General features: G+C 41.8%; 1 protein-coding gene across 2 annotated transcripts in view; it reads right to left on the bottom strand.

The window, feature by feature from the left end:
• Positions 1-22,102, bottom strand: part of lamb2 (laminin, beta 2 (laminin S)) — a 58,816-nt gene extending 36,714 nt beyond the window's left edge. For both annotated transcript variants that reach the window (XM_047603357.1, XM_047603367.1), the window contains exons 1-4: positions 21,985-22,102; positions 21,608-21,654; positions 2,488-2,657; positions 2,255-2,390 (exon numbers count right to left, since the gene is read on the bottom strand). In XM_047603357.1, the coding sequence (XP_047459313.1) occupies positions 2,255-2,390; positions 2,488-2,657; positions 21,608-21,638 (337 nt within the window). In that variant the 5' untranslated portion in view covers positions 21,639-21,654; positions 21,985-22,102. The remainder of the gene's footprint in view (positions 1-2,254; positions 2,391-2,487; positions 2,658-21,607; positions 21,655-21,984) is intronic.
• Positions 22,103-22,368: the final 266 nt, after the last annotated feature.

Below are 22,368 nucleotides of genomic sequence, written 5' to 3'. Positions count from 1 at the left end.
TAAAAATGGTCAAAAGTTTGTCTGGACTTCACCTCAAAAGATGCTGCAACAAGGGAGTTAACACCTGGAATTAGAATAAAACATCCAACAACGTCACTGTTGTTATTATTATGATAATTATGACAGTTTGCTGTGAACTTTATTTTATATTGGCTCACTTATTTCTTAGTTGCATACACTCCTGTTTTATTATCTGAGAATAAAGTTGGTGCCGTAGTTGTGTAAGTGACTCAACTTCTGTAGAATAGTGTGATTAGATGTGTTTCAGATTACACAAATTACATTTTTACTTTTTACAGTGTGTTTATCGATAACCTCGTTAACAGACATGAGCTGAAACATGTCTGTCCAATAAACCTGCTCCATGTTCTACGTGTGCTGCTGGACAGTGTCTTATAACTCAACGCCCGTGTGACGTCCACATGTATGATGCAGTCCCATGGAAACGACCTTTCCCATCAGCGAGTGAACACAATCAAACCGTTGTGTATCACACACATGATGCCACAAAGATGCGATGGAGAAGCAGTAACTACCAAGAGTAAAAATAGTCACTTTACTTCCTGTCCTCTCTCTCTTCATCCTCCTCCTCCTCTTCTTCTTCTGTTTCTTTCTGTTCTATTCTGGGTCCAGTCACCAACAGCACTTCCATTATAGTACAGCAGCTACACAACAGCTGAAACGAGCCTCGTGACTAACCAGCCGATAATGCACTGACCTTTACAGTTAAGTCTGAGAGCACCTGAAAATACTTTAACTGAAATGATTCATTACTGTGCTTCTATTTCCATTTACACTTTCTACTTCCACTATTACGTCTCCGTCGGGGCTCGAACTTTTCTTCCTTTCCGCTGCTTCTCTGTGTTGAGATGCCACGACCAGCGCTACTCTGTTATTAAACCCATCTGTAGCTGGTCAGAGGACGCCGGCCGCAGTGCGAGAGAGTGTTTCTGTGCAGATTTAATGCGTCGTTTCAAGTTCAAGGGAGTTTTAATAGACTTTGGGAAAAATATAACCTTTCATGCTCGCCAGCTGATTTATTTTTAGCCAGGATGTCATCAACCGCATCTTTTTATAGCCTTTTATTTTCTATATTTATTCGTTTTCCGTCCTGTTACCAGCTTGAACTATACACCGATCAGGCATAACATTATGACCATCTTCATCTTGAGGAGAAGGGCTTCTGGACTTGATCAGTTTAAGATCTAGTGAATTTAGAAGCCAGGTCAACACCTTGTGCTGTTCTTCATGGTTTTTTGAGTTCTTCCTAAGCTGTTCTTGTGTGTGTGTCTGCGTCACATGGATGTTTTGCAATGAGATCCAAAACAGGACGTAAGCTACAACCCCGACTGCTCCATCAGGCCTAAAAATCACAACAGAGTTCTACTATGGATCGTAAATATCCCTGTTGATATTTTAGTGATTCCTGCATTGATGCTTTTTCATTCAGAAAAGTGCTTGTCAACTTAAAAAATTAAAAACGTCCGTCCAACAAAACTTGCTGCACATGTGACAGGATACTCAACAATGACGTCCGCTTATTTATGTGAAATTATTCGCCTGGTGCATGAGCCAAACAACTTTTATATCTTCTGAGTTGTTAAAGGTCCCATATTATACGTTTATCATAGAGTCAAAAAGTGTCTCTAGTGAGCTCCACGGAGAACAGGCTGCTTCGGTGTCTGTACCTTTAAATGCTAATGAGCTGTGTCTGTCCACGCCCACTCCATGCCCCTCTCAGGGAGAGGATGCTGCGTTATCACCCTGCACTAATGTTTACGGTTTGAACCAGAATCTGACCCAGAAGGAGTCCCTGAAGGCAGCAGCAGGACGTTTCTGAATGGTTTAAAATATTGTGTATCTTAGTTCATTCGTATGTGTTGTTACAGTTACTAGCATGTAGCTAACGCTAGCTTTCGCTAACTGTAAGAGTAATTGTTACGGTTCGTTGATGCAGCCAACAACAGAGCAACGCCCATGCTTTGCTCGTACCTTTGCCATTTACATTTACCACAAAAAAATGGCGTCCGCTTGGTGATTTTTAGGGGGCGGACTCATCTATTTGGGGTCAAAGGCAGAATCCACTACGGAGGGAGTGGTTAAAAATCCCAGATCTGCCTGAATCTTTTCACTTCTGGGGCCTCACACACAGGATATGAGGACACATGTTACTGGTATAAAACCTTTAGAAAGTGACTTTTGCATAATGTGGGACCTTTAACGTAAACGGAAAGCATCGATGCAGCCTCCTCACCGTTCTCAGACTGCCACCAGGACTTCTTGCGGTGAGGCTTGAAGGCGGTGATGACGTTCTCTATCCGGTGATTGATGGTGTTGTAGACGGGGTCGTACGGGCGTCTGGAGTCACAGTCGAAACACTTCTTCTCATCCTGCAGCAGGACGGAAAAGGGTCAGCGTGACGCGACCTCAGGGGTCAAACCCAGAACCGCAGAGAGACTCATCAAATCTGATTAGTTCAACACTGACCTGCAGATGACTGACGATGCAGTACGGCTCTTTCCTTCTCATCCCACATGTGGACGAGGCCTTCAGGTTCTTCTCCCTTCCAATCAGCAGGTCCCCAGTTGCCGGGTAACAGCTGCCATGGGCACAGCCGTGGCTGTGGTCGGGCTCCTGGCCAACGGCGGCAGCCAGCGCTGGAGGAAGGGAAAACAGGAAATTAACTGCAGCGAACAGGAAGCAGCAGAACAGAGTGGCTTTGTTCCTCGATGGGACAACCAAACTGGAACTGGCAAGTGAAGCAAACTTAAACTCTACACCGCCGAGGGTTATTATTACCTGGAGACGTCATGTGATTCAGAAACTACACGTCTGTGTGCTGTGTGGTGCATTCACAGAGGATATGATAAAAAAAAAACTGTGTTTTACTAAAATTCACATACCCATCAATTTAAAAACACAGGCAGTATAAATGCATTCAACATACCAGACCTAGTACATAAAAGAACTCATAAAATAACTTGCAAAGCACAGTCAAGTGGGAACCAATAAAAAAATTAGGATTAAGATGCAGCTGATCATACTTGCAAAAAGCACAAAGAGCTACAATAGAAGAGGATGCAGGTTTATGCCGAATACTGCTATTTTGTTTCGCCATAATAACAATTTTTTATATACAGGTGTATATGATTACACAGCATTCGAAATAACTGCACCACAAGACACTGTTTCAGTCTGGACTATTTTCAATGTAGCGCTTCTAAACGCACATGGTGCGACTGCGTCCCTGTGAGCTGTGGTGAAGATGGAAAACTCCCAAAAATGAAGCAGCAGAACAAGAAGACTTGAGCCAAAAAAAAGGTGCCGTGTCAGTTGTTTAGGTTTTTTTAGGGCGACCACACGTACCTGACTATGTGGTAGTATTTTAATTGGCTCCACCTTTACTGATGTGATGATCACCTAAATGCACCACTACATAAAATCTTGACACTTGTAGATCTTCTGTCGTCCATCTCATCAAACTTCATGATTCATCTGATGGTTTTGAGCTTTTTTTCTGTGACTTTCCACCCTGACATCTGTCCAAACTTTGAGCGCTTCCTTGACACGCTTCCAAATCACAGAGTTGCACCGGCTTAGTTTTTATCAAAGGACCTCTGTGTTAGTTGAAATAGGGCAGGTCATTTTACTGCGTTGTTTTTACTTACTAAATTACAGACACGGCCCGATCCGGACGGGATTAAGATCACAGGCAACCTCTGAAGTTATGACAAATTACTAGAGGAAGGTAAAAACTAGTCCCGTGCGAAGAGGGCTTTAATCAGCAACTTCTTTCTGTCGTAAATATTGAGACAAATCCAAAAGCTATTAGTGCTTCCTGAGGAAAAAGCACTGCGGGATGGGATCCACACTTCTTTAGTACCTCGGTAGACCCTTCAGTGACCCTTCAGTGTCTCGCCTAAGGACAGTTTTGTGTCAAAGATTCTTGTGTGGAAGCATTGAGGAATGGAATAAGGGTCTTATTGAGGTGCAGCTACGTCTTGACCAACAGATTCAGTGTTGATGCAACATCCTACTAGGAGGGGATTATCTCGACATGGCCCTGCAGGTTAAGATGCTCTGCAGGGGTCTCAAAGAACTGACCTCACAACAGACCCCAGTTTCTGGCTAAATATGGACCCAATGCAAGTCAAACAGAGGTCAACTTAAAAACCAGCAATGGCAAAAGATTAATGATCGTTGAAGCTAAATCCTCCAAATGGAGACGCAACATAAATTAACCACGGAGTGAAGACATACGGTAAGTTTCTATGCAGGATTCGGCTCTGGAGCGTTGGTGTGACTGACTGAATACTCGTGCTATGTGTGCGGGAGTTAAAATAAACCTTATAAACTTTCATGACAACTAGCAGCAGCCGTCGCACATTCCACCGGACATCTCACCGCGAGCTCTCCTCCTACATGCCTGTGGGAGCCGAGTGTCTGCTGCTTTGTGAGCGTGTTGCTAAGAAAAAAGAAAAAAAAAACCTTGGTATGAGTGGAGACCCACGGGTCTGCATGTCAGTCCATGGTCTGGGAACAACAGGTGTTTCAAATCCTCCCTCTGTATGAATATGATACAGGGGAAAAATGGAAGCTCTTCAAAACACTCCTACGCTGTGGATCACATTCGACGAGCTTTGGACCAGAGGGTTTACGCTGGCATTCTCTAAACCATGGGCAGGGGAAAGGATGTAAACGAAAGAGACTTAAACTGATCATTTATTCTAAGTAGTAAGACTGGAATTGATTGTGACACATTTACTCTTTTGGGAAAAGATCATTTGGATGAAGCCTGACTCTGTGCACATGATGCACGGTTTAAACACATATTTATGTTGCACCATGTTTGTGAATGACGCCTATAATTGGCTGCTGTCACACTCTTCACTAGTGGTTGTACATGACTCTTTAAGCTTCTTGTCAACTGGTCACTTATAACATGAAAATATAACAACACGGACGCCTCCTAGAAGACAGGTGAGGAGTCCAGTTTGTCGTTGCAGCAGCGCTTCATCAAGACGAAGCCCATACTACCGTGTCTGAAATTCAACTAAAGTACTACTGCAAAGCATCTGAGAAGACATCCACTAACGCCAGCAGAGGAACAGCCCAAATCCTGAGAAGAACTCAGAGAAATACCTGCTACACTATCCCATCTCACAGCATCCTATGTAGTACTATTAAATGCTATTAATGGAGCTGAGTTGCCGCCTGTTTTTATACAGACTATACATATCTGCAGCTCACAGTATGTAGCACATGAACTGTCTGTTCTCAGCAAATGTATTCAGGTCAAGAATATATAGTTCATTGTAGTAAAGCATACTTTACACTGTTTTTTTTATATTAACAGTCGACTTTAAAGTGATACGCCTCCCCAATGTGAAATTTAGTCACTCGCCGTATTTACCAGAGTTGGATAAGTGGGAAGATGTGTGTTTAAATCAGCCCAGGCATTGTCCTAATTTAGCAGCACAGCTGTTAGCTTTAGCTTAGCATAGGCGTTATAATGTAGCATCTGAAAACCCCCAGCTTCCGTCAACACACCAGCGTGACTGGTTTTCAGGTGCTGCGTGGTGTCTTTGTGCCTGGTAGTGGTGCTTTGCTGGAATATATGTGAATGTACAGGTCCCAAGAAGTAATTAAGAAAAATTTTTAGCTTATTTATCACTTTAGCGAACAACTGGCTAATTGGCAACTCTACACTACAACGCCTATGCTAAGCTATAGCTAACAGCTGAGCTGCTGGATTAGGACAATACTCAGTTTAATGCAGACAGCACATGAAGGGAGACTGGCTGCTGTACCTGTCAGAGTCTGGATGCTCCACTGAATAACTGAGGTGGACAAGAGACAGTGCACTATCACAGGCCGACGCTGCTGTAGATACGAGTCCTGCTGGGAACTGTGCAGAGGAGGATTTCACATGGATTCTCAAGCACACATTATCTCGACACACACACACACACACACACACACACTCTGGAGGAAACCTGGGTTTGTTTGGCATATGGACAAGTCTCAGGTCGGTGCCAGCCAAGTGAGTAACAAGCAGGCTGACATGCTGCAGGCCACAATCACACACCTGTGAAACTACACAAACACGCGTTCCCTCTCTCTGCGCCGAGACACACTTGTTCATAGTTACATTTACCATTATCAGCAGATTGCTTCCTTATCATCTATCTGCCTTGGAGAGGAAGAGAGGAAACCCAGAGGTCTGACAGACACAGTGCAGAGCCTTTGTGCAGACGGCGAGAAGATCCAACCAGACGCTACTTGATATCTGTTTTGGCAACTGCTGCTACGATCTAAAGGTCTTTCTGTCTGTGTTTGTGTATGAGAGAGAACGAGCAGGGAAGGTGGAGGGGTGAAGCAGGCATCTGATGTGTCGTATAATCACTGGGTTTCTTGTCATCTTTTATCTCTGTATGTTTCTGTCTGTTAGTTTGGGAGAAAACAGGCTGATCCACACCTCAACACAACATGAGTAGACGTCAACATTAGCTCCGGCTGCTCAGTGTCTCACTCTTACAGATTCCTTAACGACAAATGAGGATGTTTTATACACTTTCATAAATGTTCAGCTTGGAGCTTCTTACTGTTGGTGCAGATGATGTCAGGAAAAAGCATAAAAATGTGAGAAAACTAAAGAGTTTTTGTTGCACACAACAGACGCAAAATAAAAAATATTCACTTCATTATAACACAACGACAAGTTTTACCTCACTCCTTCATCGGTTCTGTACGGACCATCTCACCAGGTGTCCTATATAAGCTGTGTTTGCAATCAACACAATAAGCAGCAGCTGTGATCGGTCACACACACCTGGTCACAACAGGCCGTTACAAACAGTTCACACCGATATCTATCCAACGACTCGAATAATTACAAAACAAGTGCAAAAATACAAATGCAAATAGATGCACACAATCGAACCTCAACACCAAAGAATCCAATCTGACCCACAGGACGATTTGCAAACTTACACAAAAGACATTAGGTGCAGTTTTTAAATAAATGCCTTTGCTATTCCTATTTTTTCCACTAGTGTGTTGCACTGTTTAGAGTAAGATATTGCAGACGTAACACAATACTAGAACAAGACACCGGATGGCAACAATGCACCGAAATAACACTTATTTTTTGCAAGAATTTTAGATTGTTTGGATAAAATGTTTTGTAATAGTATCGTTCAATAAATGCATGTTCATAATGTACCTGTTCTTTTTTGCATTTAAACGTAGGGAAACGTTTGGTTTTTCTGCTATTATGATCAAACCAGACTGTAAGTGGCTCCCGAATTAAAAATAGTTCATCAATAATAAGCTTTAATAAATAATGGAGGGAATGAAGCATTTATGCATTTTTACCTCTTAATTCATCCACACATCAAAGATGGAGAAACTGATTCATCACTTAAAGTGAATCAGTTTGAATATAACAGTGTAGCACTGATACGAGCCCCGTTCAGACGTCGCATTAACTTCCCGTCCTGGGGAATCTGATCACAGGTGAAGTCCAGGTGCGAACAGCCCCGGGACGCTTCGAGGTCGCATTCGACAGATTCGATTTCAGACCACATTTGAAGGTGCATTCCTCTGAGAGCGTGAACACACAATGAGTCCTGGGTCGCATTCAAGAGGTGATATCACACTTACACTATTTACATACGAAAAGCCAATATTGAAAATTTGTGGAAGTATTGTGGTTGACTCGAGTTTCTCTCTTTCATCTCGCTCTATTTCTTTCTTCCGTAGCCAGAAACACTGAGGCAAGGCAGAAGAAAGAAGGACGGAGGCTTTGCTGCTGTGTCTATGGAAAGTATTATGTCAGCGGAGGGTAATAACATATGGAAGAGCATCACTGTGTGTAGTATCACGACTTTTTCTTCATGATTATTAATCATGCTGTGTAGGATAACAAATGACCTACTGTTATTAACCTCCTCTCAGCCCACAGAAAGACAAGATATCATTACGCACACACCGAAGGGCAGTGAAATCTGACTCTGAGTGAAAGGTCTTCCACATGAGGCAATGCTTTAACCGTCAGGAGCAGGGGTGCAGACTACACACTACGGTCTGCAGAGTATTCACATTTAATTCCCGCAGATGAATTCCATACCTGACCTCTGCACCCCCAAGTGATCTCAGTTTTTAATCCTTGCCTTCATCTCTGCCTTTGACCAGTCTTGGTAAAAGAGAGAGAACACTACTTCTTCCAGCATGTGGCAATTCACAAAAAATGAGTAATAGATGAAAGTAAAAGAGTAGATAAGAGTAATTTCAGATGCTTAAAGCATATTTTTCTGCAGACCAGACGGCTTTCTGGTCCAATATCTGCAGCTGGTTTCACCCAGAGAAAAATGTTATGACTGGCAATGTTTAAAGTCGTGTAGCAATCACCAACCAATCATCCTCTAGATTATAAAATCAGAGATGTCATGAACTTCTGACTGTGACAATAACTCAAACACATTGTCCCTCAGTGTCAACAAACTCTGGGCAGAACGACTGAAAGTCTAGAAGAGGTCTGTAGCAATGGATTCCCTCCTGAGACCCTGCGTCCTCATATGGGGACATTAAGTTTTTCATTCTACAGCTGATCACGGCACAAAAGTGGAAAACCTCATCAAATTGTATGGTTAAAATTTGTTTATTTATTTAACCTTTCCAGTTTGAGGTGACGCACAAATTTAATTCTATCAATATCAAAACAAGCTACAACGTCGCTAATTAGCAAGTGCTCGTTTGAGGATTTCATTGTCAGTAATTCTTTGCACAGTCGTTCAAGAATTGAGATAAATAGTTGTAGATTTTGTACAGCAAAATAACCCTGTGTCCACATATGAGGACATTTTCCAAACACAACTTCCTGTTCAAAGATGATGCTTAATTTTTATAAATCTTAAATCCGACTAATCTCGATGTTAACAGGTCAATGTTAACAGTGCCTAAGCAACAATGCAGCTTTTTGTTTCTCATTAGTTTGTCATCCATTTTCACCCGTCTGACCCCACGGAGTAATTACAACCTTCTGCTCTATGTGTGTGTTGAGGTGGAGTGGGATGTGACATCAGTGTGGCACATTCCACTGGGTGACGGGCTGAGGAGACACAGTTTGCTGTGACATCCACCGGTGTGGACTATGCAGTAAAACAAGACAAACAAACAAACAGTCTGACAAGAAGGAACACAGGGGCTCCTCACACACACACATATATATATATATATATATGTATATAGATATTTGCTCAGATACAAGGATGTAGAGAAGGGAATCCCAAGAGAAACATATGAGAATATTAATGACAGCAAGGTCAGATCCAGACAAGATCATTTTACAAGCAATGAGCTGTAAACCTGGCCTCAGTCGGTGCGGGACTATAAGAGTCACCCTTCATCAGACAGCTACTTTAAGACCTGGGCAGAGAAAAGTCAACAGCCTTTTTATTTTTAACTCCTCCAGGCTAATTAGTTTACATTGTGTGTGTGTGCGCCGCCATCCTCTCTCTTTGCTCTGCACTTAGCTGATGGATGGTCAACTCCCACAGCCAAACATCCAGCTGTTCTCCTCTCCCTCCTCGCCACTTTATTAGTCTCAGCCCTTTGCCTCCCATTTTGTCTTTTCTTCCATTGTCCACTCCATTACTTCCGTTACTCCTCATCCTCCCTTAACACATTATTCTGATGACTTGGACGCCCATACTTCTAAGCACTGTTGTTGTAGTGGTATGATACACTGAACATTAAAGGTTATATAGTAGCTGGAAAAGCAGCTTTACTGAGGTTCCTTAAGACGTATTTCTATAAATTACTCTCAAAAAGTTAACAGGTAACCAAAAGGTTGCTTTTGTTGATGCAGAGGAGCGTAACATCATGTTCCACTTTAAAAACACTAGAGGCGTTCATGTAATTTTCATTTAAAGAAAATGCATAAGCATCTGATATATCACAAATTGTCTCAGTTTTTTTTTAATACCAATAGTGGCAGTTGGCTCAAAATTTATACATAATGCAGTTATTTCTGTAATACTTCTTGTGGCGTTCCCCCTGGTTTTGTCCTGGGCCCCATTATGTCTTGTAATGAATCTGTGAGTTTTAATCTTGGGATCTGGGTTCAATTCCCAGGCAGTGCATAGGTTAATGGGTAATTCTTATGCTTTGCTAAATATTTCAGTGTAGATCTTTGCTGTTATGATAGAAAATTAGATGAAAACATCAGTTAACCTCAGTTGTGGTTGAACTGATTACTTGTGGCGTACCCCCTGGTTTTGTCCTGGGCCCATTATGTTTTGCTATTAAGCTCTGTGCGAAAGCTTGCTTAACCCGATGGTCTACAGGACAGTATTGCAATCTGGATTTTATAAATTAGTCATTAAATAGGCCTTGCTGATTAAAAATCAACAACTGACTTTAAAATGTGTCATATAAAACACGAGAAAGGATGTATCTGCATGTAGCATGTCTCCACGGGTCATTTACCGTACGTTTTGACTGCATTCATCGTATATTTGTCTTGGCCTGACGTGGTCTCAGCTGTTTCTGAGTGTGGCTGTCTAACAGACAGAGGTCTTCAGCGAGTGAGGCCAGACGCTGCCGATTACACACACCGTTAGATTAACAAGGCGTGACGCGGGGCAGCAGCTGGTCGGACTGGACGACACATTCACATTCCTGTCCCATACTGGAGATGTCTGAATCACTTCATGCTGGAGAGGAAATATGGAACAGGGCACCAACACCAGCAACAGGTGGAGCCAAAAAAAAAATGTATCTTGGAGGTTCAGAGACGTGTGAAGTGTATTCACTTCCTGTCCTGCAAGAATTCATCTTCACATCTGCAGCTACTGATGGTTGATATTAAAGTAAAGAAACAGCTAGAAAGCAAAGTTATGATCAGAAGGCTGAATGTGTATCCTCAGATCAATTTTGAAAACTGGCTATTCAGGCTAATTTCCAGGGTAAAAAAAACTCTCATTCCTTAGCCCCCCTCAGAAAAATGCCCTTAACTGCTGCTAATGGTGCAACAGAAATGTTGCTACAAATTATGAAGTCCTGCAGCCCCAGCACATAAAACCTAAAAAGTGCTCTGGGATTTAGACGATTACGATCATCATATCTATAAAATTCTCCCCTAAAGCCAACTAATGCCCACAAATTTCCTGCCCTGCTGCCCGGAGCTCAATGAAGCCACCGAATAACAGGCGCACATGGCTAGCAGATGTTGGGCACAGCTATGCTACGGACGGGGAAGCTAGCTCGCCACCGGCCACTCAGCCTCAAGGAGCGAGTCGCTGCGGGTTTCGGTTGGTGATTGCGGTGGTGTGTGTTTGCCCTGGTGCTGAACAGCTGCTCGGTGAAACATGGAGCGGTCCCGTTTGCTGTAGGTGCTAATCAGAGCATCTGATGGAGAAAATCTGGCTCCGCTTAGAGGAAAAGCTCAGAGAAAACTACAGCACACACGGGACTTCTCTGAGGGAAATTATTTGGTGTGTTTGCATGTGTGTGCAATTATAAATACTCGTGCCTTTGTTTTTGCACACACAGAAACTGTTTGTGCACCACACTAAGCGAAGCTTAATGGGCTTACTGTGTTATGTCTGATTGTTGAATGTTCAAACCCCCACATGTGTAAGAGGGTGAACTTTGTGTGGCTGATGCTCAAAGTATAATTTAGAATACACAGGGGAGTAATACGTGTTTTAAAACATCAAGCTTGAACTGATGATGACCTTACATGTCCCCTGAGAGAGGAGAGAAGGGAAAATGCTGGGAAATCCTCTCCCTAGGTATCTGTGAAGCCTTAGAATGAGACTGGATCAACAACCACTTTTTGGATTGTTGTTTCTTTTTAATTTATCAAATTAGCTTCAACGATGTTAATGCTGTGAAATCCATGAAAGTGATCTTCATTATATTGATGTTAATACATATTAATCAGTGCTGCACAGTAAAACATACACTAACTTGAACTAAAGTCTTGATAAAAAGGTTGAGTTTTAAGGAAAAACAAGTCTGAGATTAGGCTCGAAAGCAACAGCATTTTTTTAAAAAAAATGTGTCATGTACCCACTGGCGTGAAGTGTTTGAAATATACATACAGTATTTAATGAAATAAAACTGTTATCAAGTTGAATAATAAGACATATAAGATTAAATCTTGGTGTGATATCTCAGAATCTCTGCTTCTTTATTAGTTTGTTCTTGTGTAACGCTCCAAAGAAATTCGTCTCAAAATGGTTGTTCCTTTATCCACAAGTGTATTTTGATTCATGCTGACTCAACTTCTGAGCAATTTGAACATTTATGAGTCATCGGGAAACTGGGAAATCAAACCGAGTACCGAGAAGTGGAGATCCAGATGTATCACATGTCTCATTATTCAACTTAATAGAATATTCAAATGCAATCATATACTACACTATAACAGCTCTTTCTGTTAATCTGTTTGGTATTTTACTTTCAGGTTTCGTGTCAAAAAAACCCCAAATTGAATGAACGCAGTCGTGTGCAGGACTAAAGTGTACTTCCTTAAATCATAATTGGGGGGTAAGATTAAATTACCAGACAATTCACTGGATTATAACTGGATCCACTGGTAAAATATTGCATGTAACCTCTTGTATCCCACTTGAATAAAAACCATTTCCTCTCATCAGAAATCTCGCTGCAGTCTCGTTTTCAGACGTTAAATCTCAAAAAGATTAGTCCACGTGTGATGGAGACTCAAAATCTGGTCAGGCCTGAATTTAAAAAGTGTGACGGTACAGAAGAGCGGCACAAAAGCAAAAGCTTATGCAAGAAGACTAGAGGTAAACACAGTGGAAAATACAACAGGTCTCAGGAACGAATGACAATATAATTTTTCTGAAAATATCTTCAGCTATTTTCTGTTGGAGTTAACGAAATGCAACTTTAATCAATCAAATTCATCTATCAGACACATGCATGCTCTCAAACATTCACCTTTCCTCATATTGAATTGAAAATGTGGTCATTTAAAAAGGGGATCAGACAAAACAAAGAGTACCGAACAGTGGGACCCTGAGCCACAACCGAACCCAGCCTTACGTGTGCTGACCAGATGTGTGTTGCAGAGAGCAACAAAAACAGCATCAACCCTAAAAGTCGGGGCCAATCAAAACATGCACTGACAAGACACTGACCCACCGCACACACGCTCGTGTTTTAGAAATTCTCATGTCAGCGTCATTCATCCTCACTGACCTGGAGCACAGACCTGAGACAGCTGGTCCAGGTTTACAAGAGTCTTTATCAGACCTTTTGTCTGGGAGTGTGTAATTACAGGAGTAAGACATGAAACCACCGTAGCTGCCCCTCACCCTGTCCGTCAAAAGAAATTTAATTTAAAAGAAATAAGCACATTAAATGAATCACTAAATGCAACTTTCCCCATATTCTCCTTTTCCTTTGTCTTTGGCCTGATCCATTCTTCTTATCGTAGCGCGCTGCAGTACCACACCGTGACTGCTGCTTGTCTGTTATTAGATAATTAGAGGTGTGGAAGCGTCTGAGAGTGCTTTTTAACAAGCAACACGACACCAACTTTTATTACCCTGTAATCAGTCTAGGTCTGCGGCTTGTCACAATAAATAAAAAACAAATCCCAGATCAAAAATCCACAAAAACTGGATCATTTCTCTCTGTTCTGACTGCATTAAACACAGAGTGTCCTCTACGCTCGGTCTTATGTGTGTATTTACCACAGCATTATTATAGGGATGTAACAATAAACCAGTATCATGATAAACTGCTGTAAAATGTGCTTTTCCATTACTTAAGGAGTGGGTGTGTGCAGCAGGTAAACCCACTGATGCTACGGCTGCTGAATCCTCAAGTTCATTGTGCTCTTTTTTTGTTTGTTTTTTTCAAAATAAAATGTGGTTAAATGATTTCAGTGTGTGTTCAAGTCTTTGTTGAACATTTTGAGCTCATTTCAACAATACCGTGATAATAATGAGGAATCATTTTAAATGATGTGAAATCTTCATATCGCTACATCTCTAGTCAGAATTAATCTTCTTAGATCTACTGCAAGAAGCATGTCTCTGCAAATCAAAAAAAAATAAAAAATTAAACGCTATTGCCATACTTATAAGGTAAAAACAGAGAATCCGTAGTAATACAACCATTCCATTTGATCTCCAACACATATTTCCTTTTTACTGAACATTTCCCATTGAAAGCTGCAGCTTCTACAGTTACGAACCCTAGTTACGTTCTCTGACTCCCACAGCCTGCACGTCTAATTGTCTAATGACTGAGACGATAAACATCCTCTCTGTGGCAGAGTGTTAAAGGGATGAAGTTAATGTTGAGCTCGCTGCTGATGTAAAACAGGGACTGATTCGACCTTTTCCTGCTGAAGTGAATTAATCTCTGGGAGACAGAACTTCCTGTCCTGTGGTGTTTATACTTTCATAACATGGTTTGTGCAGAACGCGACACCTGGAGACATTTGTAAACGTTCGGTTGTACAGACTAATCGACTTCACCAGTACAATGACATGAAGTACAACAATGTACTACTGCAATGCATCTGAAAAGCTAACGCTAAGAGAAGGACAGTCCAACAACTTCACCAAACTTAACCAAAATTATTAAACCTTTATCTGCAGCCTGCACCTAGCTCTAGAGTACTATTAAATGCTATTGATGGTGCTAAGTTGCTGCCTGTTTTTATACAGGCTATACATATCTGCAGCTCACAGGATGTAGCACATGAGGAGTCTCCACAAGCTTGTACACAAACATACACACACCAACACAACATAACAGCAAAATCAATATAAGTAACAGCAGGACTAAGAGCAAATGGAAGACTGGTAACATGTAGACCCCTGTGACATCACAACGTTAGCTGGAGGCAAAACAGACTGAGTCAAACATTGTCACCTTCAATCACGAAAATGTCGTCTTCCTTTATTGTTCGGGGGCCAGAACCAGAAAATCAAAAACACTAACTTTAAGTTTTATCGCATACCAGCCACTGCCAGTTAAGACGACTTTGGTTGAACACGATTAAAAGAAAAGATTGTGGTGAGACAATCATCAACAACGCTTGCACTTAACTTCAGGTAAATTGATTAATATGTAATGCATCATCAGTTTCAGCCTGGCTAATGTTATGGGTTTTGATAAATTACATTAAGTTAATTATTATTTGGAGAATTCTTGTTACATGTTAATGCTAATGCTAACCGTGAGCTAATGCAGAACCCAAGCAGAAGTTCTATTTACTACGTTACCCTCCACAGTGGTTCGACTGACATCTTGAAAGATTTTTGCTAAAACAGTCTGTTGAAACATGCTAACGTGGTGTTAACAGGCTAAAGTGTTTGAGATGTTTTGCCTCCAGCTAAGCCCCGCCCCTCAAAAACATCATATTGTTTACATAGTGTGAAGGGGTCTATATAAGAATGTGTTAGCGTGCGTGTCTCTGTAACAAAAAAATAAATAAATAAAGGAGTCATATCAGTGCAAAAAAGGCGTCTGAATAGTGCTGGTTCCAAACTAAGTACAGGTGACCGGGCATTTTTTACAACAGATGTCTTCAGAGAGGAGTCGACTTTAAAGGACCTGAACTCGTACAACCCCTAATGGAAACAAGGCTCCCAAGGCCCACTCTACACCTGTTCACCTGCTCACTACAAGCACACAGCAGCTCTCCTATCCACCCCCCCTTCCTCCATTGACGTTAATGAGACCAGCTCCATTTCCTAGGCCTCCTCCCTGCCACTTCATCCTCCCCCCCTCCTCCTCTTCTTTTATCTCCACCTCCTCTTTTCATCCAGAAAAGCTCCTGCCAACAACAGGACGGGGGGAAACCAAACTCACCGGCTTTTCATATGAACAAACCTGTCCCCTCCCACTCTCTTTTTTTTTTTGCCTAAAGTCTCTCTTTCCCTCTCTTTCTCTTTGTCCCAACCCTTTCCAACCCCCCCTCCACCCCACCTCTATATTTTCAGCCACTCTCCCTCTTTCTCTCTCTCTCTGTTTCTAGTGCTGGTGGTTATTAGGCTTTACCGCACCATTGTGCTGGTATCCGCACATTTCCGGAGGCTGTCGCTTACAAAGGCTTCAGGGACACACACTCCTCTCTCAGTCCCACTGACTAACCACCACCTCTCAAATGCACCCCCCCCCCAATACACACACACATCTGAAAAGAAGTTCAACAAAGCTTCATTCCTGCACACACAAACCTGCATGAAAGGTGAACTAGAAGGGATTTGCTTTGCGTCGTGAGGAAAAACCAGATCCTGTTTCAAGTGAAGTTTTTTCTTCCTTCCTTCCTTCGTACAGAACGTTGGTGAGTCAGTGCCTGAACTTTTTTTTTCCGGGGGAGGGGGGGGCAAGCTAATTAATTTAAGGAATTATTCAATTAGCAATTTAACCATTTCATTCCGTTTCAATTCGTGCAAACTGTAGACACATTCTCCTAGCTTCTTAATTTTACTCTACTCTTCTTTAATTTTAATCTTTCCGACAACAGTAAGTAAGTTTGGACGATTCTAACTCCAAAATTTCAGTCTTCCGATATCATGGCGCTCACATAACAGGTTAACTTGGAACTTGGTATTTTCTCACCATTTGCAGAATATTAAAATATGTTGTTTTGGGAGCAGTAATTTCTGAGTTTGACGACTCAGAGCTATTTTTTTCCCCCAAGTTGCCTTGAATGCAGCATCAGCTGCAGCTGGATCTCAACGAAGTTTCCCAAGCCTCACCCCCACCCCACTTCTGATTGGCTGGGGATGTTAGTTTGGTCGAGAGGGAAAGCTGCGTTACTCTCAATCCATTGGTAGGCGAACTTAGTTGACTGCTCGAACCTAACAATAGACCCCTACAAGGCCTACGACACTGTGATGTCACAACGTTAGCTGGAGGCAAAACAGAGGAAAGCTTGAGGTGAACACTGTCACTTTCACCTGGGAAAATGTCGTCTTGCTGTATTTTTGGGTGCCAAAACAGTCCATTTAAATATGCTAAATGCTAGTGTTTACAGGCTATAGTGTTTGAGATGTTTTGCCTCCAGCTAAGCCCCGCCCCTCAAAAAACATCACATTATAACGTCCCACATTAACAAGTTGTTTTTTTGTTTTTGTTTTTTATCGCAATCAAACGACACGTGTCAGAGATCCAGCACGGTGCCAGAATACTTAAAGTCCTGCACAACGTCTACCTCACTCCCAGAGCAGGAGAACAGAAACAGAATTGTAAAGAAACAAGAGAAAAGAAGTGGAGGCACCGCTGCCTCCTTTGTCTTTTGCCTTTCAGTCTCTCCCTGCATCTCCTTCTTTCTTTATCTCTCTCATCATCACAGACACATAATGACACAGACATGCATTTGAACACACGCCAATTAACCCCGACTCTGACCTGGGGGTTTTGGACGCGACCCTCGACCTCTGCAGCTTGTCCTCGGGAGTCTGAACGGACGGCTGCTCGTCTCCGAAGTGACAGCGCGGGAGGTTTGTAAACACACTTGTTCCCTGTTCCTCTGATCATTTTATTGGTTTACTACACAGACTCTTCTTTATCCATCCTCACATTCCACCGCTCGGTCTAGAAGATCTTCTGTTTTTTTATCTTTGAGAAGGTGTTCTCCGCTCACGTCTAATGACATGTTTGCTATCCTATATCTAAAATTCTTTTGCAAAAGAAACTGTGAGAGGAGGAAGCCTACGAGGACACGTATCCGTTGACAGTGTTGTGTTCTAGCCCTGGAGGCTGTCTTTAGCTAGCGCGCTCCTGTCTGCAGCTAAAATCCAACCCTCCCAAAGCCTTAACAAACACACTCAACAGCTATAAAACTCACTATAATATTTACTATTCTTTGCAGAATTTTCAACATTTATCATGGTCTTTGTCTGACGTCTGGTAGAGAGTTTTATGTGTGGACGTGTGATGGATCCTATACAAACACAATAAGGGCTTTTTATTTAATTAATTTCAGCTCTGAATGAGGAGCAGAGCTCATTAACCTTGTCTACTCAGCCACTTAATCTTGTGCTGTAGATTTGTCACTGCAAACTGCAACAGAAATCAGTGAGTTGGTGGATTCAGTCTTCTGATTTGATCATTTTTCAAATGATCTGATCCGTATCAGGCTTCAGCCAATGTTTTGTATTTCTTTTAGGACTGCTTTAAACCAAAACCTTGTCCCTGCAGGATCAAAACATCTTGTTTCTCTGCCAGAAAACTGAAGTAGAAGAAGAAAAAGAAGAAGAAGAAGAAGAAGAAGAACATGATGATTACTACTTCTACTTCTTCTTTTTATGTCTTAAGATGTGGTCAGCTACCATCAAAACTGCCAAATCAAAGAGAAGAACTGAAATCACGTGATAAAACGATGGTGTGTACAAATACTTTACTCTGGAAAATGAAGTCAGTCAGACAGAAGTTTATGAATTATGCCGTGTGCATGTTTGGTGAGGCGCTAGTAAGAGAGATTCAATAACATGATTCACAACCTACAACAAAAAAGAACAATGCTCATGTAAAGGATGCAACGAAACAACAACAACGACAACAACAAACACTGAAGGTTGCATTTAAAAGGAGAGAAAAGTTTCCTGGAGACAGCGACACAGAGAAAAATCTTCCAGAGAGGGTTAGTTTATGGCGTTATATGACCAGAACGTATCTGGAGTACGGAACACAGGGTATGAGCTGCCCTCTCCATATTACATTAACTTTGACTTAAAGAAAGATTTATTTGACTGGTTACAGTTGCACGGTGCACATAAATGTATTTAAGATCACGACGGGACTCTGATTGTGGCAATAGTAAATATTAAATCATCAGATCATCTCTCATGAATCCTGCTGCATGTGTACTTTCGCAATCAGAAAGAAGGATATCTATGAAATTTCTCCTTAAGAGATTCAAACGAGATTCCAAAAGATTCCAAAACTCCTCTAGTCTGATCTTATTAACATTCTGGAGCTGTGCTCAAAATTCGACTTTCTGAATGTGTCCTTGTCTCAGTTTACATGCAACGGAGAAAATCGTAAACGTCCTCCTCCTACGCACTAGGTGGCGATATGTGCCTTTTAGCTGGTGAACATGACCCTCTTTCCGGTTGATTTAATATGTCATATAATAAACAACTGGAGTCGTTCATGCTGGAGTCAGATCGCCATTTCAAACAACAACCATATGGATAATAGTTCGGCTTTTTTAATCTCGTACGAAATGTGTGCGCTACTTCTGGTGCAGATACTGTAAGATGTCGCTATCCCTCAGGTGGTTCTTCTACCAGCTCTGTGTGTTAATCGGACAAGGAGAACTCCGATTTTAGTTGGAGCAACGTGTTTACATGCACTTACGTTGTCCAGTTAAAGTCAGATTAAGGCAATAATTACTTTTTTTCATGTGCATGTAAACGTACTGACTGAATTCATGTTAATAAGATCTCTGTGGATGTTAAGAACACATATTAAACTGTTTGTGTATTTATGAGCTTGGGCTCATTCAGACAGACTTCAACAATGTTACACTCAGCCAAAAACAAAGGTCTGCAAACCAGCAAAAGCAAAAAAGTTACAAACTGTGCCCTGAAAGCTACCGCCGAGCTTTGTTAGCCACCGTAAAGAGCTGCAGCTATATAAAGTGAGTGTGACACTGTGGGTGATAACAGCAGGCGCTAATAGACTTTAACTGGAGCAATGGGCCCATTGTCTGCTAGCTGCGGGGGACAATGCATTAGGATGCATTTTATTGAGGGTCATTACTCTGACAGATCTTTAGCTCACTGAGGAGGACACACACTCTCTCTGCTTGGAGTTGGCGCAGGTGTCGATAAGATTTAAAACTTCATTGTGTTACTTGTGCGTTCATTAATCTTCCTCTTAGATTAACTTCACACGTACTCGACTCTCACACAAGCTCATCCAGAAAGGCCGTGATTAGCTGCCGTTAGCTGGAGCTGGAGGTAGGTATGGAGCGAGCCTCTATTTGCGGATTCAGCTGGGCTGTTTTAGGAGGACCATAAACAGAGCGACACCACCCACGGAGACAGACAGACATGGCAGCGGCGACCTAGGAGGCCCCGAGGGCACCGGAGGGCCCTAAAAAAGAAACCTAGGCTATCTTATCTCCATGCAGGGAGACGCAGGGGCCGTCGCTCCCATCGGCCTCACATCCACAGCGCGTTCAAGCTACTGTTTGTGACACAGCTTTTGGAAACAGTCAGTTTGCGGCTCTTCGTTCGGACATTTTCTTCACCGTTCAACATTAAACAACATTATCTGGTGCCGTGAGGCGTCTCCTGTGCAGCTTTCAGACTCATCAATGCTGCCCACATTTATTAAATATGTTTAATATAAATAAATGCAAAACTAAGAGCAAGTGAATGCGACTTTCAAGGTATTCTCAGTCTTTTGGAAGAAGTAAATAAAGGAAGAAGCCACATACAACAGTAAATTCACTCTGATCATCACATATCTGGTAACGTGAGGTATTCACAAACAACTTCGAGACATATCGTGGCTGTCCAGAGTATTATTATTAAACTAAAATATTTAAGACTTTAAATTTGGATAATTAGAGGGAGGCTTTACTGCCGTCACTCTGCAAAAACTAAACTTAAATCAAGTGAACGCAGCTTTCAAAGCAATCTTCTGGAAGAAATGTCAGGCTCTAGAAACGATTACAGTTTATTCACACGTCTCCGGCCTTTCATTCTTTAACTCCTGAGATAGTTAAAGGCTGAAAGAAGAGACAGGTTTGGTCCAAATTATCTGGTTACGTGACGTGTTACCGTTTACGGACGCATCCAGATTAATAACAACCACGTTTAACATTCAGGATTTTAAATTATGTCCAGTAATAATGTCTACAATGGAGTGGAACTTCACTGTCATTAGACTTAAAAACAGAACTAAAAACAAGTGAATGCATGTTTAAAGTTTCCTCAATCTTAACTTCTAAGAGAGTTAATGTGTAAAAGAAAAAGAAGAAATAAATTACACACCACTGTGTCTCTTCTGTGCTTGCTTGACCTACATTGTATCTATAAATTGCAGCAATTTTTATTGTTTTCTTTCCCCTTTTTAACCCTGTGTTGATAATATCTTGTATTTCATGTATAAAATGCCCATTACCACCTGTCTAGGGGACTACAGATGAAAATTAGCTTAATTAGCTAAAGCTGCTGTATTTACTGACACATTGTACAGTTGATTAATAGGGACTGTACGTCACAATAAACCAATAAAGTAAATTCATGTAAAAGAAGAAGCCTCATCCAAGAGTGTACAAACTTTTCACGGCTGTAAACATTTTTTAATATTAATGATTATGTCAGTAAAACCGCGGGGTTTCACTGCAAAAACTTAAAAAAACAACAACCTCTCGAAAACAAGTAAATGTAAATTTCAAAGCACTCTCTTACAGTCTCAACATGAACGCACCACCACAGGCTGCTACATTTTCCCAGAGACTAATCAAAGAAAGGAGCCCAATGACCTGGAGACACTTGTCGTACTTCACTGAATGGCTTCTGAGGTTTTGTTATGGAGCAGAAAATAATGGATTAACTTCAAAGCGCTCGTTGTGGAGTCTACTTACCACAGACGAGGGCTACCAGCGAGGCTTGCATCTCTGAGAGTCGGGACCTGAAGTCAACACAGACGGGTATGACACACAAATGAGTCGGGAACAGCATCGGTGGTATTTGGGTGCGTTTATTATATGTTGCATATTATATTTATTAAAATAAAACATAATAAATGTTGATTTTCTTCCGAGCTGCATCTTGTCTCAGTCTTAATATTAAATATCTTTTCTTTTAAATCACATTTAGTTTCTATCATGTAGGATAAACCGCCGCGAGACGCTGTGTTCAAACCCGTTAACTCCGCGGAGTCTGTCCACGCGCACAACGTGTGATATAAATACTTTTCATGTCATGTTTTTGTCTGAAAAGTTTGTGAGACCGCACTCACCGTTTCGCTCCGTAAATAAGACAAGTCTCCCTCCTCGTCCACTTGTTGCCCGTGCTCGAAGCTCTGGTGATGATTCCTCGGCTCCAGTTTTCCTCCTCTGGAAACCCCGAACTGGAGTCCAGCGACTGAACGGAGCGGAGCGGCAAAACCAGGCGGTCACGGGTTCGAATCCCGGAAGGAGGGGGTCGATAAAAAGTATAAAATCCAAACAAGAGCAATTGACTCAGAGAGAGTTTAGCAGTAGATGGGTTTCTGATATTGTATTTTTGAGGTCATGTGATGCTGCGACCGTGACAATTATTATTATTTAACTACAGGCAAATGTCTGGTTGTGTGTCTGTAAAGGTTCTCAGTCATCCAGGTCATGGTATAGTCAGAAATACT

Source organism: Mugil cephalus, chromosome 1, assembly GCF_022458985.1.
Source record: "Mugil cephalus isolate CIBA_MC_2020 chromosome 1, CIBA_Mcephalus_1.1, whole genome shotgun sequence".
NCBI lineage: Eukaryota > Metazoa > Chordata > Actinopteri > Mugiliformes > Mugilidae > Mugil > Mugil cephalus.
The sequence above is the reverse complement of the archived record's forward strand: the minus strand, read 5'-3'. Positions and strand labels throughout refer to the sequence as shown.